Here is a 16,064-nt window from a genome sequence, read left to right as displayed (position 1 = left end):
ATCGTTGCTAGATGACCATCAATAGTAACGGGGATTCCTGGACTGGCCGTTAATTAATCATGAGTGATTAATTAAACATAATTTAATCAATCTAGTCCAAAATATCTGCAATTAAATCGCATATTGATAAAAGCCCTAGTCTAATTGAAGTGGTCCTATAGAGTCACACACATATCACAACAATTTTTTTAAAACTAATTGCGAAACGATTCCAAAAGAAAATATTTAATTAAATTAATTATAGAGATCAAATCATGTGATCACTTAATGGAGAGTCCATGTTTTACGGGAGCCCAAATTTTAATTAATATAATTAATTGAAATTGTGCATTGTTCAATTAAATTAATTTATTTGAATTGAGCTTAATTAATAAGTACAACCCATCAATTGATTGAGACATAATTAATTTAATGTGATTAAATAAATTTAGATTGAAAGGGTCGTCGTGATTATGGAAATAAATGACGCAAGACTTAAAGCGCCGCAGTTGCAATCTTTGCTTCTGACAACGTCTGTGCCATAAATTTCAGAAGAGATTAAATGAAAGCTTAGAGACCAAAATAGGGTCAGCAGTTGCAGCTCAATCTGATCCAAAGATGACATGAAAGGGCAGTACATACCCACTAAGATTACTACAAACAAGAGAGGAGAGTTTGCTACGCAGAGAAGCTTCTACTACATCGCAACTGACAACGGTCAAACTGTTTTATGACACATGTAATCCTAAAACCACTCCTTCCCAAACGGCTGTGCTCTTTGGTTTACACGTACAATCAGACGCAGGATAAGGTCTCACCTATATAGACATATTTTTATCTTCCAATGAGGGAATTTCGCCCCTTCCTTCCATAATATATCTGGATTTTCCATGCATGCCCAAAGAAAAATTGAAAGCCAATGAATTGTCATATTTCTTAGCAGATTTTATTAGCATAATTGATAAATAGAAAGGAAGAAGTAGTAATAAACGAGAAAAAAAAGCATATATGTTGGGCATTTTTAGTTTTCTTTCCAATATTTAGAACAATTTTCCTTGGAAATTTCCAATACATCTGACAAATGTAAAGTAGTGAAACGATCAATCAAGCACAACCATCCGCGGGTGGAAAGTGAACTAACCAACACTATTTTGCACAAAATCATCGAATATACCATTAAAAATAATACCCCATACACACAAATTTTTGATATTGGTGATGCCATTAGTGCGTGTCGAGTACAAAAATACAAGAATTTATTTGCCAATAAATTTAACATAGGAAATCAACTTGCTACAAATTTAACAACGAACTATTTAAAAGAAATATTAAATAATATAGATTAACGACGAAAATTTTACTTGATAATTAGCTCGACGCTAATTTTAGCATTAGATTTGTTCGTAGCTATTGATCATTTTTGTTGTAGTGTACTTTGATAGGATGTGTTTTATCACTCAAATGCATGCCTAATTCAAGTGTTATAGAATGAATGTATAGTATTGATAATTGAATTATGCATCTTTTAGGTGAAGGATTGTTATTAACTCTGTTTGAAAAAAGAGAGCCAAAAAACCTTAAATGTAGTCAAAAAGTGATTAAGGAAAGATGAAATGAAAACTTATTTGAGCATCCGATAGGGCGTGATCACGCTCTATTCAATAGGCAAAGCAGTCTACACAAGAGTGCATAGATTGAAAAGATTTGCAATTGCGATTTGTTTTCTTTTCCAGACCTCAAGTGGAAAGGCAATAGAGGACATTTTTTGGTGCTATAAAAGGAGTGTGAAGGCTCAAGATCTAGCATCCAATTCCATATTTTACTACTGTCTTAGTTTGGATCATCTCTTCTCTTTTCCTTTCTTTTTACTTTATATTTTTCTCTACGATCTAAGGAAGAATTTTTACACACATGTTGTGTAGCTGATCCCCTTTCCTAATTTAAGGAAAATGTTAACACAATTGTTATACTTTCAGATATTGGTTTTAATTTGCTTTCATCGAGTATTTCTTGTCTTGATTTACATCTTATGAAACGATTATTGTTGATAGATCTGACAATTTGATTTGATATTAATTATTCTACTGCTATTCATGAGTTCAGTGATCTATAATTGTTATGAATAATGGTACAAATAGCAAGCAAATTAATTTTGTGTTTCGCATGATTTATATATAGGGACAAAAAAATAAAATTAGATAATTGCAACTATCTCAATTTTTTTATTTAAATTCAACTGATTCCACTGAAGCGAATGCTATTATTGAATTGATATCCTTCTCCACACATTGCCGCGTCTTCGCCGTGGTCCCAAGCCACTTCCACATCAGCCCTCCTCTCTCTCTCTCTCTCTCTAAATATATATGTAAGTATATATATATATACATTCGAAATTAGTTGTATATATATAGCATATATAATCTTAATTATGTATTTATTAAAATATAAATCAAATTAAATAAAATTTATAATATTGATTTAATAGTTCAATTTGAACCTTAAATTGAAACCAAAATCCAAAGGTATTAAAGTAAGGACATAAACATCATTTTAAATTTTTAATTAAAAAGATAAATAGAAAAATTGTGCGTGTTATTCATCAAGCGAGTCGTGCGTGTTCTGGCTTCATTTTCCTCGTCACATATGGATAAATTGCATTCAATAGAGCTTTGTAGTGGCATTGAAAGAAAACAGAAAGGATATATATATTTACTAGCAGTTGTGCTATGTCGTTTCTGTATGTATATAATAAATAATTATTCAGATTTTAAAATATATTATATAAGAGTAAAATATATAAATCAATATATCATATTTCAAGAAACGAAATAAAGAAAGAAAAGAAAATTAATTTATCAATTGATATAAAATTTCAAAAGTTGAATAAGTTAGTTATATTATTAATTTAAAAATATTTTTAGCTTTATAAAAAATTAGTACAACGATATCATTAACCACTATTTGTGAATTTGAATGGAATTTTTCTGTTATATATAATATAGATGAAGGATGCATCCGGAGCTCTGAAAATCTTTTTATGTCATTTTGATTCTACTTCGCATTGCAAACAGCTATACAAATAACATATTAAGTTGTGATTCTAAAAAATGAGCAGTGAAGTTATGGGCAGAATTTGTATCTCGTTATATATTGATTTAGAGAAAAATATGATTTAGGTCCATTAATTATGTGTGGCTATACTTTTAATTATATTCTATTTAAAATTTTAATTGAGGATTGTATATATAATGGCACTTTTAGTCTAAATCTCGTTGACAAAAGGTAAATTGGCATAAAGTTATTGCATAACGTCCACGTGGCTTATTTGACTTTTTGATTGTTTTGGTTACTTTTGCTGTCGTGACATGAGGAACGTATACAAAAAATATAATTTGGATTTTTAATTTTTTTTGATTACTTTTACTGTCGTTATATGAGGAACGTATAATTTGGACCACTCATCCTATGTTTTTTGTACTGACATTTAATTATAGGTATAGATTTTGTCGTATATATCAAGAACTGATGAACAAAGGATCATAATGTTACTGATCATTTTTTTAATTATTATTTTTTTATATCTATACCAAGTTTGTAAATTTTGGGAAACAAAAATATTATTAATTTTCATAAGTAAATATTCTCACGTAAATAAATAACAAAATGCAATTACAAATGCTGCGCCACTGTTGTCAAGGGAAATATAATGCAAAACGACCAAAAACTGTACACTTAATTTGAAGTCTATCATCTGTTTCCTGCCGTTAAAATGAAAATATATTGTCCTACCCTAAATTCGTCCAGTACAATCTGTCTATTCATTTTTTAAACATTTACATTAATACCTAATTTTTAATTATTACTTTAAATTTAACATAAATTATAAAAATATTAAAAAAATTGCAAGCAACCCTTTTGATTGTAAATGAGTAATTACCTCCTATGAAAAAATAAATAGCAAGTTACCTTTTTGTATTTTAAAATATAATAATTTATCTCTTTATATTTTGTAAATAAAACAATGTACCTCCTTAAATATGAAGATAAATTACTTCATTTAAAAAAATATAGTGATAAATTATTATATTTTTTTTATAAGAAATAATCTATTTATTTTCAATATTATAACGAATAAATCGTTCTTCACCCAAAAAAAAAAAAAAATTAATAAGGTTAACATGGATATATAAGCATATACTTAAAAGCACAACTCCATCATGCAGTAATGATTTGAGGTATGGGAAGGATTTTGTTGAGATGTGGACAGATTATTTATGCATTATACCTTTTGAACATTATGAACTCTCTGCATATGATTATTAATTTTTGGGTATGGAGCAAGAGCCCTACTACTGTAGTTGTCGAGTTGATGCATCGATATTCGAAAATTTGGCTCGTCCATCAAGGTCTGAGGATTATAATTAACCACATCTTGTCGGGCTGGTATTTTTAGTGTTTCGAGGAAAGAAACTTCTTTTAATTTTTGTCTTCTCATGGCCAATTGGTTATATAAATAAAAATCGAAAATAGGATATAGTTCACACAAATGAGACATCAACTACAACTCACGTCCGAAAGAACAAGGAAGAAGCAAAATAAAGTCCAAACCACCGGTAGGTTAAAACAGAACTCTTTGCCGAGTCCACACTGTAGAATGAGACAAACGACATAACTGTGCCGTGGGATGACTACTGCCTGAAAAGCAAAAATTGTGGTATGATTGTGGATACCGTTTTGTTTCTCAAGGTTAGCACAACACTCTCTAATACGTGCACTTGTAACAGAGAGGTGGAACAACAGACAGAAATTCAGAAGAAAGGAAGAGTAGAAAGAAGAAAGCAGTAAGGCCCCAGTTTATCTGAAGATTTGAGATATAAAAAACGACTAGTTGGAGAAGGATTCTCTCAACAAACTATGACTGCTTCAGCTGAAACTCTCCATCAAACTTAGACCAAGTCTGCTCGCATTTTTCTCAACTAAATTGGACTTGGTTTGTTGAAAAAGAAAAAAAAGTGTAGGATTTTTTGTGATTTCTCACAAGAATATTTAAAACTGCATGGTCTGACCTGGCATGGATCGAGATAAGATGGGCGGGCGCGTGCGTGTGGTAATTTTTTCAAAATCTACCTACCAACACTTCTCACGTCATAGGTAAAAGTGTAAGGGAATATATACAAGTTGGGAGTTCGGTAAGAAACCAATGTGGGACAAAAGAAGTGTTAAATAGTTGGTAATTCTCCACAATCTCCCACGAATGACTAACTAGCTTAGAGAATGAGATTTCAGAGTGAAGGAAGAAATATACTTAAGTATTGATATATTTAGATTGAATTAATGTATTGTGATGTGAGGCAACAACTCAGCTAATGAAAGTGAAAAAAAATTCTTGAACTTTCGCTAGCTCAAATTGAGACATCCACAACACGTATAATTTTCTTTAGAGTCTACTAGCTATTCCGCGATATATACAAGCGCTATTAAAAAGGCCCTGTGCTCAGCACCTTGGTTTAGGATGAGTGTTGTAGAAAGAATTTATTTTCTTTCACAGAAGGTGGCCCACCTTCACACTCATTTAGATGGTTTTATCAAGTCCATATTATTATAGACCAAACAACTGAGCTATGAAACTATCTCCTTGATCCTTCTCTGTCAAGATCATCCATCAATTCCTTGTAAGTACCACCCAAAATACAGGGTTGTGGATTTTCATACTGTTATTATCATATTGTATCGGTCTAGGGGTTTGAGCCCAATTGCCTTTGAAGTATCAAGAATCATTCTCCTTGTCAGTCCTTTCGTGAGAGGATCTGTCAAGTTCCTTTTGGACCTCACATATTCTAGGGAGATTATCCCATTTTTCAAGAGTTCTTCGATCGCACCATGTCTTATACGAATATATCTCCTCTTGCCATTGTATGCATAATTCTTAGGAATATTGACAGTAGTTTGAGAATCGTAGTGCAAGGAGATTGATACAGATAACCCCCACAATATCTCCCACCAAGTTTCTCAACCATTCAGCTTCTTGACCTGCTAATTCAAGAGTTATAAATTCAGATTCCATGGTAGAGCAAGCAACACAGTTTGTTTCGTAGATTTTCAAGAAATAGCTCACCCACACAAAGTAAAAATATAGCCAGTTTAGGGCTCATGAGTAAAATTTTCCTCGATTGTGAGAATAAATATGAACAAAACTAACACGCCCAAATACTTTTGAAAGTTTTTGTTGGTTGTTTAAGAACCAGAGTTTTGGAAGGTCATATGTTTATTAAGTGACCCTCGATCAACATGGTTTCCCGAAATAGGCTGTAGGAACATTCATTCGACACAATAATGTTCGACTTAATTTAAGCAAATGTCAATTCTTATCCTTAGCTACCACATTTTGTTGCTGGTTTCAACACAGGATAAATAATGAACAATTACATCTTTTGAAATAATGAAAACAAGGTTTGGTTGAAGTATTCCATACCATTATCACTCCTTACCCTTTTTATGCTCAATCCAAATTATTATTTTATCAACTAAAAAAATTAGGGAAGTTTTTACTGACTTCAGATATGTTTTTATGAGAAAATCTCATGTTACCCTTTTGCAATCATAAATAAAGGTGACAAATCATTTAGTTCTTGACATAATGGTTATCCTTGATAGTTGGTAATAGAGATTTATTGTCTCTCAATGCATTTTGCAAACTCACAAACATCACGTTGCAAGTCATTTATGCCAATATTCTTTAACAATATAAGAAACATAGTTTTCATTGAACTAAGGGAAAGAATGACCAAGTTGATAATTATATAGGGAATAAGTTTATGAGTAAAACTTTTATGTTTAATCGTGTAAAGACAAGGGAGGTTGTCGATTGTTGGCAACACTTATATTTTATAGAATAAAGTAAGCCTAAAATAAGCCCAACCATCTTTCCCCGTAACTAATCCTGAGATACACAAGTAGGGTAAAACATTGTAAGATAATGCGACTGTTTTGTAATCTTTTTATGAATAAAAGATTAGTAGAATTTAGGAATATTCAACACGTCTTTCAAAAAAAAGTCAGTAAATGAAAAGACAACTGTTGAATTGCAATAGTAGCAAAGAATCCTTCTTCAACTTTGACTCTTCAGTTACTTGGACAAGAGTTGTAAGTGATAAAGGAATGATGGTAAGTAGTCATATGGTTCGTAGCTGTTGGATTTTTTAGCTCAAGACCAATTTTTATTGGTAGGCTCAACCCACCACCTGATGGTCCAAAAACCCGACCCACTACCCACCAACTTGACCCAACCTGGTCCAATGAAAAGCCCCTAAGATTCCCCTCCATCCTCATTTCTTTTGTTGCACTGTCTCTCTTCTTTACATGGCCGACTCTCTCCCTTTCTCTCTTATTCTTTATTTTCTACCATTTGCAATGCTTTGGAAACACTCACTACCGCCCAAAACATTGTCACTTCTTCAGCATAAATCACCCCCTTTCGGACCGAAAATAAGAGAGTCAAGAATGAGAAATTAACGAAGAAATCGAGAGTTTCTGAGAAGTGGGTTTGTGCCTTGGTGGCCATGGTTTTTTGGTGCAACTGGTGGTGGATTCTTGGTGATGAAGCTGTGTGCTTCACCCTCCCTCCTCCCATCTGGCTCCCTGAGCCTCTTTGATTATGTTCCGGTCCATTTATGTTTTCGCTTTATTTCTTAGTATTACTGTTGACAAACTCTGATTGTTGTTATAGTTAAATGTGTTTGTATAATGTTTGGACTCATCACTTTGGGATGAAATTCCAACAGTGATAATAGAGCCTCGTCTCTGATTTTTCGCCTCGGTGCTGGTAATTTTTCCTAAACCCTTCCTCTTATTTTTTTCGTGATTTATTGCTGCTGTTTGAACGAAAATCTGCTGCTGTTTTTTTTTTCTCTCTTTTTTGGCCGAAAATTGCTACTGTTATTATCTAATTTTTGAGCGAAATATTGTTGCTATTATCTGATTTTTTTTAGTGAAATTTGTTGCTGTTTTTTTATACTATTTTGGGCAATTATTTGTTGTTGTGTTTATACTATTTTAGGCAAATAATAGTGTTGTTTTTTATCTGTTTTGGGGTGATAATCTGCTGTAGTTAAAATCTATTTTTGGACGATAATTTTTCCTGTTATTCCTACCTCGAATATCTCTGGTTGTTTTTGATATTTTTTGTATTCGATTGAAATATTTGTCTGAGATATTTTCTATAAACACGACTGACTCATTCCCCGATCTCCCCGTCAAACCACTCACCTAGACAGACACTTGAGGTTGGGGGTATCTGGTCAAGATTTGGCTTGAAAATTCTTGGTTTTCTTGCTTCGTAAATGCTATGTGCAATTTAATGCTAAGTGCATTATTATTGAATAATATTATTGGCTTTGTGCATATGATAGCTATGTACATTTTTGTGTGTAATATTAATGCTTAGTGCATTAAGGATCGTCCTCTGTGGATGCTGTGTTCATGTTTATACTTAGTGTATAATTAGTGCTTCTAAGTATTTTTTGAGCCTTTGTGTCATTAGCCTAGGTGGTTAAAGTGCTATTGAAAACGAGCCTATGTGGATGTTTACTTGAGCCTTAGTGGTTGTATGAATGTGCATAAGTGGCTGGTTGAACCTATGTAATTGTGTGTTTTTGTGACATTTGCCTTGGTGGCGGTTTTAGCCTATGTGGCTACATGGATTAGCCTGAGTGGCTGTTTAATTTAGCCTCGATGGCTAAGGGTTTATAGCATCGTCATCTGCTAGGTGCAAAAGTTAATTATACTGTGTGCTATGCTTTGTGCTTGAAATACCATAAGTCGAATATTGTTACTAACATCTTTGTATTGCAGGTGCCAAGGTATAATGGCAATGATAATAGCCAGATCGATTCTTGGACTAGGTTCCCTTTTGGGTCTTGGTCCAAGGGGTATTTGTTGGAGCCCAAGATCAATTTTCATTGGTAGGCTCAACCCACCACCTGATTGTCCAAAAACCCGACCCACACCCACAAACCTGACCCGACCCGGTCCTATTAAAAGTCCCTAAAATTCCCCTCCATCCTTATTTGTTTTGATGCACTCTCTATCTTCTTCACACGATCGACTCTCTTCCTTCTCTCTTGTTCTTTATTTTCTATCATTTTCAATTCTTTGGAAAGACTCACCACCTCCCAAAACATTGTCACTTCTTTAACATAAATCAGTCCTTTTTGGACCAAAAATAAGAGAGCCAAGAATGAGAATTGACGAAGAAACCGAGAGTTTATGAGAAGTAGGTATGTGTCTTAGTGGCCATGGTTTCTTGGTGCAACTGGTGGTGGGTTCTCGGTAATGAGGCTGTATGCTTCGCCCCCCCTCCCAATCTGGCTCCCTGAGTCTCTTTGTTTATATTCCGATCCTTTTATATTTCCGGTTTATTTCTTAGTATTATTGTTGATAAACTCAGATTGTTATTATAGTTAAATGTATTTGTATAATGTTTGGGCTCATCATTTTGGAATGAAATCCCAGCAGTAGCTCCTGAATCAACTACCCAAAAATTAACGGGAAGGGCAAATAAGGCACCAAGAGCATGAAAAATAGAAGATTTACCTATCTAGAACCAATGAACATGATCCACCAGAACTTCCTACGGAATTCAATCTCTTTATTGCTAAGACCCTTTCTTTCCTTGTTCCTTGAGGTTTTCCATGTAACTCTCAATGTGTCCCCTTGCTATAGTTTTGGTTCTTAAAGAAATAACACCCGAGCGCTTCTCGATTCTGAGTTGTTGGAGCACCAAAATTAAGGTTTTGTTGCTGGTTTCTAAAACCCCCCGTGTTGGATTTTGTGGACATGAATCCTGAGCCTTTAATAGTTATAAGCCCCAAAATCACCATTCTTGACTTTCCTTTGCCCGAATAATTGAGAAAGTCTCACTTAGAGGTGGTAAGTGTTTCTTTGCCATGTACTTAAGTCCTGTCGAAACCTCAAAAATCCTTTCCTTTTCTACAAATTTTTTAGGCTTCACACTATTGTTAATGCTTTCATACTGATATTCTGATAATGGTCCACTTCAAGTCAAAGACTCTTCATTAAATTATAAGCGAGTGACAAAATATGTATCTTGCTTGGTGGATAATATTCTAGTCTTAATCTCATAAATTACGGGCATCAGTTGCCTTGGAATATGACTAAGATATATACGACATTCCAAATCTCTTTAGAAATTCACAAGAACATGTATGTTCTTTCTTCGACTTCATTGAGTTCCAAAGCCAAGACATGATCATGAAGTCTTCTTCGTACCAAACTGCAAACTTATAATCATCAACAATTGGATTGGTTCCTAATAGAGGATTCATCTCTATCACCAATAGGATTCATCTCTATCAAAATCTCTCATGTTAAGGATATTAATGATTAATCCAAACTATACCCTATATATGCACAATTAAGATATTATTTTGATTTTATGATATCCTCCTATTTACAACTAAGATATTATCTCCAATATGAAGGTAAGATATCATTTTCTATATATAACTAAGATATAAAATATGTTGAATTATATTGCTAATTTTTGTCACTAATAATTTACTATTTTAAAAGTTGCATCATCAAATTGCAAAATTTGATTTAAAAAATGCACAAAGATGTGCAATTTTATTCCTGTAACTTGGTGGTTGTAATTATGGTCCTATTGAAATAAAATATTGCAATTTGATTCTATAATTTTAAAAAACCTATAATTTTAGAATATCTCCGCCCAAACCTCCTCAAAATCCCCAATCTCATTGGGTCAGTGGAAGTAAGATGCGATTTTACAACCAAATTGGCCGGAAAAGTCATTAAATTGCAAATTTTCTAAAGTTATAGGACTAAATTATAAAATCTAATTTCAACAAAACTCAAAATTATCATCCCTTATAATTACAAGATTAAAATTATAATTTTTACCTCACAATACACGTTTGGCAAAAATGATTCTGACCAAGCCTCTTAATTTGTTTTATACCAAAGGCAAAAATAAAAAGGGACAAATTTGCAAAATTTTGGGACCTTGAAAGTAAACATGTGAAATTATACAATAATAGCACTTTTCCCCATGAAAGTAAACATAATATTACCGTTTAATTACACTTAAATTTCTTTTTGAAATACAAAATTATATTTTTTCCCAAAAAACATTTAGAATTATACTTATACCCCTTAAAAGATTCTCTATTTACTTAAAACTGCAAAATTTATTCCTCATTCAGTATTCCCGTAAAAATATTTTTGTACTTGTAAATAGGTATATGATTTATATATAAAGTTTAAAAGGTGTAATTGTAATAATGCTAGCATTCTCATATTATAGCAATTGAATTAAAAGTAGCCGTTTATGAAATTAAGAACTAGTTATCTTGGAGCTAACGTTAATAAAAAGTCGAATTTGAATCTGAAGGAACTTTATTTGGAGATTTTACCTTTAAATTGTCAAATTTATATGAAAAAGATTGTACCCATTTTTACCTATCAAATATATATTTTCATTTGTTATAACTTTTTCGTATTTTGATTCTCGTACACGATAAAATTTGTGTCCACAGTATATATAATAATTACATCATCTATTTCATTTAAGAAAATAATTTATAAATATATATGATATATGTATCATAAGAAAATATAGGATTACACTTTTAATCCCATACGATAGAGGGTTCAACACTTTTAGTCCGCTTTTATGAATTATGATATATTTGGGCATTCCCTTTATGGGATTTTCGAAATTGTTCAAAATTATTCGACATATTCAATTTTGTGCTTTACGAGATTTATAAAACTAATTTTATCGAATTTTCTTGATTTTAAAAATATTTAAAAAATTTAATAAGATATTTAACTGTATGGGTCAAATATTTTTAATTTAGAGACCATTTCAAAAATCCCGTCTAAGTATTTCTAATTTTGGTACCATCAGAACGTGAGCCGGATATGCAATGAAGGATCCTTCATGGTAATTACTCCAATTTCTTTGCAATTAACCACATAAACATTTGATTTAACTTCTGCTCACCTCGTTGGTTAAGGAAAAATGTTTAACAAACAACAGAGTCCGTTACTTATGATCAAACCGAATGATGTCATGGTGAAGAAAAACTGGACAAAAAGCCCTTGTGATCATAGAAATTGCTGAAACCCCATTTATGGATAATGGTGGCGTTCAGACCGCCATTCTGCCTACGAAATGATGCAATAAAATACTCGGCGATACATACATATAGATAAGACTAAACAAAGAGATCGATGATCAAGTGGAGTTTTCTTGGGATTTGGTCTTTTTTCTTATCTTTTTTGGTCTAACTTTCGCTGGTTGTTATCCCTTCAACTCTTATAAATTCAGGCACTTGGCCTCAGCCATTGCACCAACAAGTTTCAGTACAGGAAATTAGAAAAGCGAAGGAATACAACATTTGTATTCAATCATTTGTTTAGAGTTCTTACCATGGCTGCATCTTTCTCAGTGCCTTCCATGGTGATTCTTGATTCTTCTTGCTTGCTAGTTAATTTTCGTTGTTCTTTCGATTTTTTATAGTTAACTGGTTAATCTTCTGTGAACAGATAATGGAGGAAGAAGGCAGGTTCGAGGCAGAAGTAGCCGAGGTGCAATCATGGTGGAACTCCGAGAGGTTCAAGCTGACCCGCCGCCCATATACCGCCCGCGACGTGGTGGCGCTCCGTGGCAACCTTCGCCAATCCTACGGCTCCAACGAGCTGGCCAAGAAGCTCTGGCGAACCCTCAAAACCCACCAAGCCAATGGCACTGCCTCGAGAACCTTCGGCTCTCTCGACCCCGTCCAAGTCACTATGATGGCGAAGCATCTCGACACTATCTACGTCTCCGGCTGGCAGTGCTCCTCCACCCACACCTCCACCAACGAGCCCGGCCCGGACCTTGCCGACTACCCATACGATACCGTCCCCAACAAAGTCGAGCACCTCTTCTTCGCCCAGCAATACCATGACCGGAAACAAAGAGAGGCTAGAATGAGCATGAGCCGCGAGGAGAGGGCTAGAACTCCTTACATCGATTACTTGAAGCCTATCATCGCCGACGGAGACACGGGCTTTGGTGGCGCCACCGCCACCGTCAAGCTCTGCAAGTTGTTTGTCGAGCGCGGTGCCGCTGGTGTCCACATTGAGGACCAATCGTCCGTGACCAAGAAATGCGGCCACATGGCAGGCAAGGTTCTTGTCGCAATCAGCGAGCATATCAACCGTCTCGTCGCGGCCCGGCTGCAGTTCGATATCATGGGGGTGGAGACGGTTTTGGTGGCCCGTACTGATGCTGAAGCTGCCACTCTGATCCAGACTAATGTGGATACGAGGGATCATCAGTTCATCTTGGGTGTAACCAACCCGAGCCTGAGGGGTAAGCCTCTGGCCACGATCTTGTCGGAGGCGATGGCGGCCGGGAAAACAGGGCCGGAGCTGCAGCAAATCGAGGACAATTGGCTAGCCACGGCCGGGTTGAAGACGTTCTCCCAGTGCGTCGTCGATGCTATTAATAACATGAACATCGGCGTAGCTGAGAAGCAGAGGAAGCTGAATGAATGGATGAATCTCTCCAGCTATGATAAGTGCCTCTCTTACGAGCAAGGGCGCGAGATTGCTGACAGGCTTGGGTTGGCAAACCTGTTCTGGGATTGGGACCTGCCTAGAACCAGAGAAGGCTTCTACAGGTATTAACTACAGAGGATTTCAATGTGATTTTAGTATGCTATTTGGTATCTAATTTTCTGTTTTTCTCGATGGTTGGTCGGCAGGTTTAAGGGGTCGGTGCAGGCAGCGATTGTTCGTGGCTGGGCTTTCGCGCCACACGCTGACTTGATCTGGATGGAGACGGCAAGCCCGGACTTGGCCGAGTGCACGGAGTTTGCCCATGGCGTAAAGTCAAAACACCCGGAGATAATGCTGGCCTACAATCTGTCGCCGTCTTTCAATTGGGACGCCTCGGGGATGAATGATCAGCAGATGATGGATTTCATCCCTAAAATCGCCAAGCTAGGATACGTCTGGCAGTTCATCACGCTGGCTGGCTTCCATGCGGACGCCCTGATTGTCGACACGTTCGCCAAGGATTTCGCGAGGAGGGGAATGCTGGCGTACGTCGAGAGGATCCAGAGAGAGGAGAGGAACAATGGAGTTGATACGTTGGCTCATCAGAAGTGGTCTGGTGCAAATTACTACGACAGAGTCCTTAGGACTGTTCAGGGAGGCATCACTTCCACTGCCGCCATGGGAAAAGGCAAATCTAACTCTCAAAATTGAAATTTTCCTACATCGTAGAAAATTTCGACCCGTAATGTTCTAATGTTCGCTTGTTTGAATATTGCAGGAGTGACAGAGGAGCAGTTCCAGGAGACATGGACTAGGCCGGGGGCAACCAATGTGGCGACTGATGGAAGTGTCGTGATTGCAAAATCAAGAATGTAGGAAAATTGACATAATTGTGGGATTCTTGATTGTCATGTTGGTGTTGAGGCAAAGCTTGAAGAACCCTTTTATCGGTTACATTTGTGGGAATTAAATCTAGTACAATAAAATATATTTTATTTTGCAATAATTCCATTGTTGGTCAAGGAATTATGTGGGCGAATTTTGGCCCTCATCGAAATTGAGGGTTTGATTATACATTTGTGCCTGTCTGAAGCTTTATGTTCTTGAGGGAAGAAACGTGTTGTTCTTGGTTTCTTTCTGTTTTTTTCTGTTTCAAACACATCGTTTGCATAAGTGACTGTACGTACGACAATACAAAATATATAAAACTAGTCGTAAAAATGGGACTACGATTTTAGAGTTGTTATTATATAAATAAATAAATATATATATATATATTAAATAGTAAGGATATTTTATCGTATAATTAATGAACATAATAATTGAAATAGAATTACGTCCACATATATTTAGTGGATGCGTTACAATTGTTGTGTGTATTGTTCCTATGCATTTGCATGTCACTGATCGTGAATAGCTTCACACACTTCTCCCATAGTTATTGTTAATGACAATCTTTAAATAATAATTATCATTATTTAAATTATAAAATTATTATGGTGATAAACTAGTGTTATAAAATTAAACTAGTAATAATTTTTAATATCGTTCTAAAAAATTTTATACCTAAGTATTCATTATTATTATTATTTTTTTTACAACACTAGGGCAAATATTACATTATGCTTATTCTTAAAGATGAAGTGATCCTGAGCACTTGGTTTACTTTAAGGTCGCCGGGACTGTGATTTGGGAGGGTAAAAAATTTAGCCATTTACCTTTCAATTTGTGATCTTCCTCAAGCTTAAATCAATTATTTCCCCAATTTTTTATTAGTTTCAAGAGAGGAGATAATAAATAATTAAATACATGAGGCAAAACAACAAATTTTCTCTATAAAAAATTTGCAGTGCACGCTGAGTAGCTGTTGTTCCTGTTAAATGACCCCGGTGCTCGGTTTTCCTATAACAAACATGAAAATGCCTCGACATAACAAATACATAAATACGATGATAAACGATAGACTTGGCGAATTTCATGTTTGAGGTCTAAAGTTACTGAATTGAGAAACATTTAATGTACGAGAATATCAAACCCTAGTCACCAACAACATAATAAGATCTACAAAATAAAAATAAAAACCTAACCCAAGAATATGTCTAAGAAACGCCTTTCTACTTGCTAATTTGCTTATGTCAAGCTTTAACATCACATAGTCTCCTTTCAACTAATTAGATATTTTTAAGTGATGATCCAACTCAACAACAAGCAAACTGATTCAGAATGAATGCAGATTATATTAGAGAGATAATACGATAAAGTAACGGTTTAAGCCTATTAGTTACACATTTCGAAGCAATTCTAATAACCACATCGCACGAATTAATTGGAACACTGTTTCCGGTGCACTATACTTCGGAATGGAAACAATATGAGAATAGTTTATTTTATGTGACAACTCTCGATCATTCAGAATACGAAGGACATACTTTGTGACATCTCTTCCAATTCTATGCCGAATTTTTCAAAAAAATAATGGGGGCATATGGTCCGAACCA

At 34.8% G+C, this 16,064-nt stretch overlaps 1 protein-coding gene across 1 annotated transcript; it reads left to right on the top strand.

Annotated features, from left to right (window-relative positions):
* Window positions 1–12,328: 12,328 nt before the first annotated feature.
* On the top strand, window positions 12,329–14,700 carry ICL (isocitrate lyase). Its single transcript, XM_011101997.3, has 4 exons — window positions 12,329–12,481; window positions 12,568–13,688; window positions 13,773–14,254; window positions 14,345–14,700. The coding sequence occupies exons 1-4, from the start codon at window positions 12,452–12,454 to the stop codon at window positions 14,440–14,442; spliced, it is 1,731 nt and encodes a 576-aa protein (XP_011100299.1). The 5' UTR covers window positions 12,329–12,451; the 3' UTR covers window positions 14,443–14,700.
* The last annotated feature ends 1,364 nt before the right edge of the window (window positions 14,701–16,064 follow it).

This window comes from Sesamum indicum, linkage group LG12 (assembly GCF_026168435.1).
Source record: "Sesamum indicum cultivar Baizhima isolate 11 linkage group LG12, ASM2616843v1, whole genome shotgun sequence".
Taxonomy (NCBI): domain Eukaryota; kingdom Viridiplantae; phylum Streptophyta; class Magnoliopsida; order Lamiales; family Pedaliaceae; genus Sesamum; species Sesamum indicum.
This window is presented reverse-complemented; position numbering and strand designations above follow the sequence as displayed.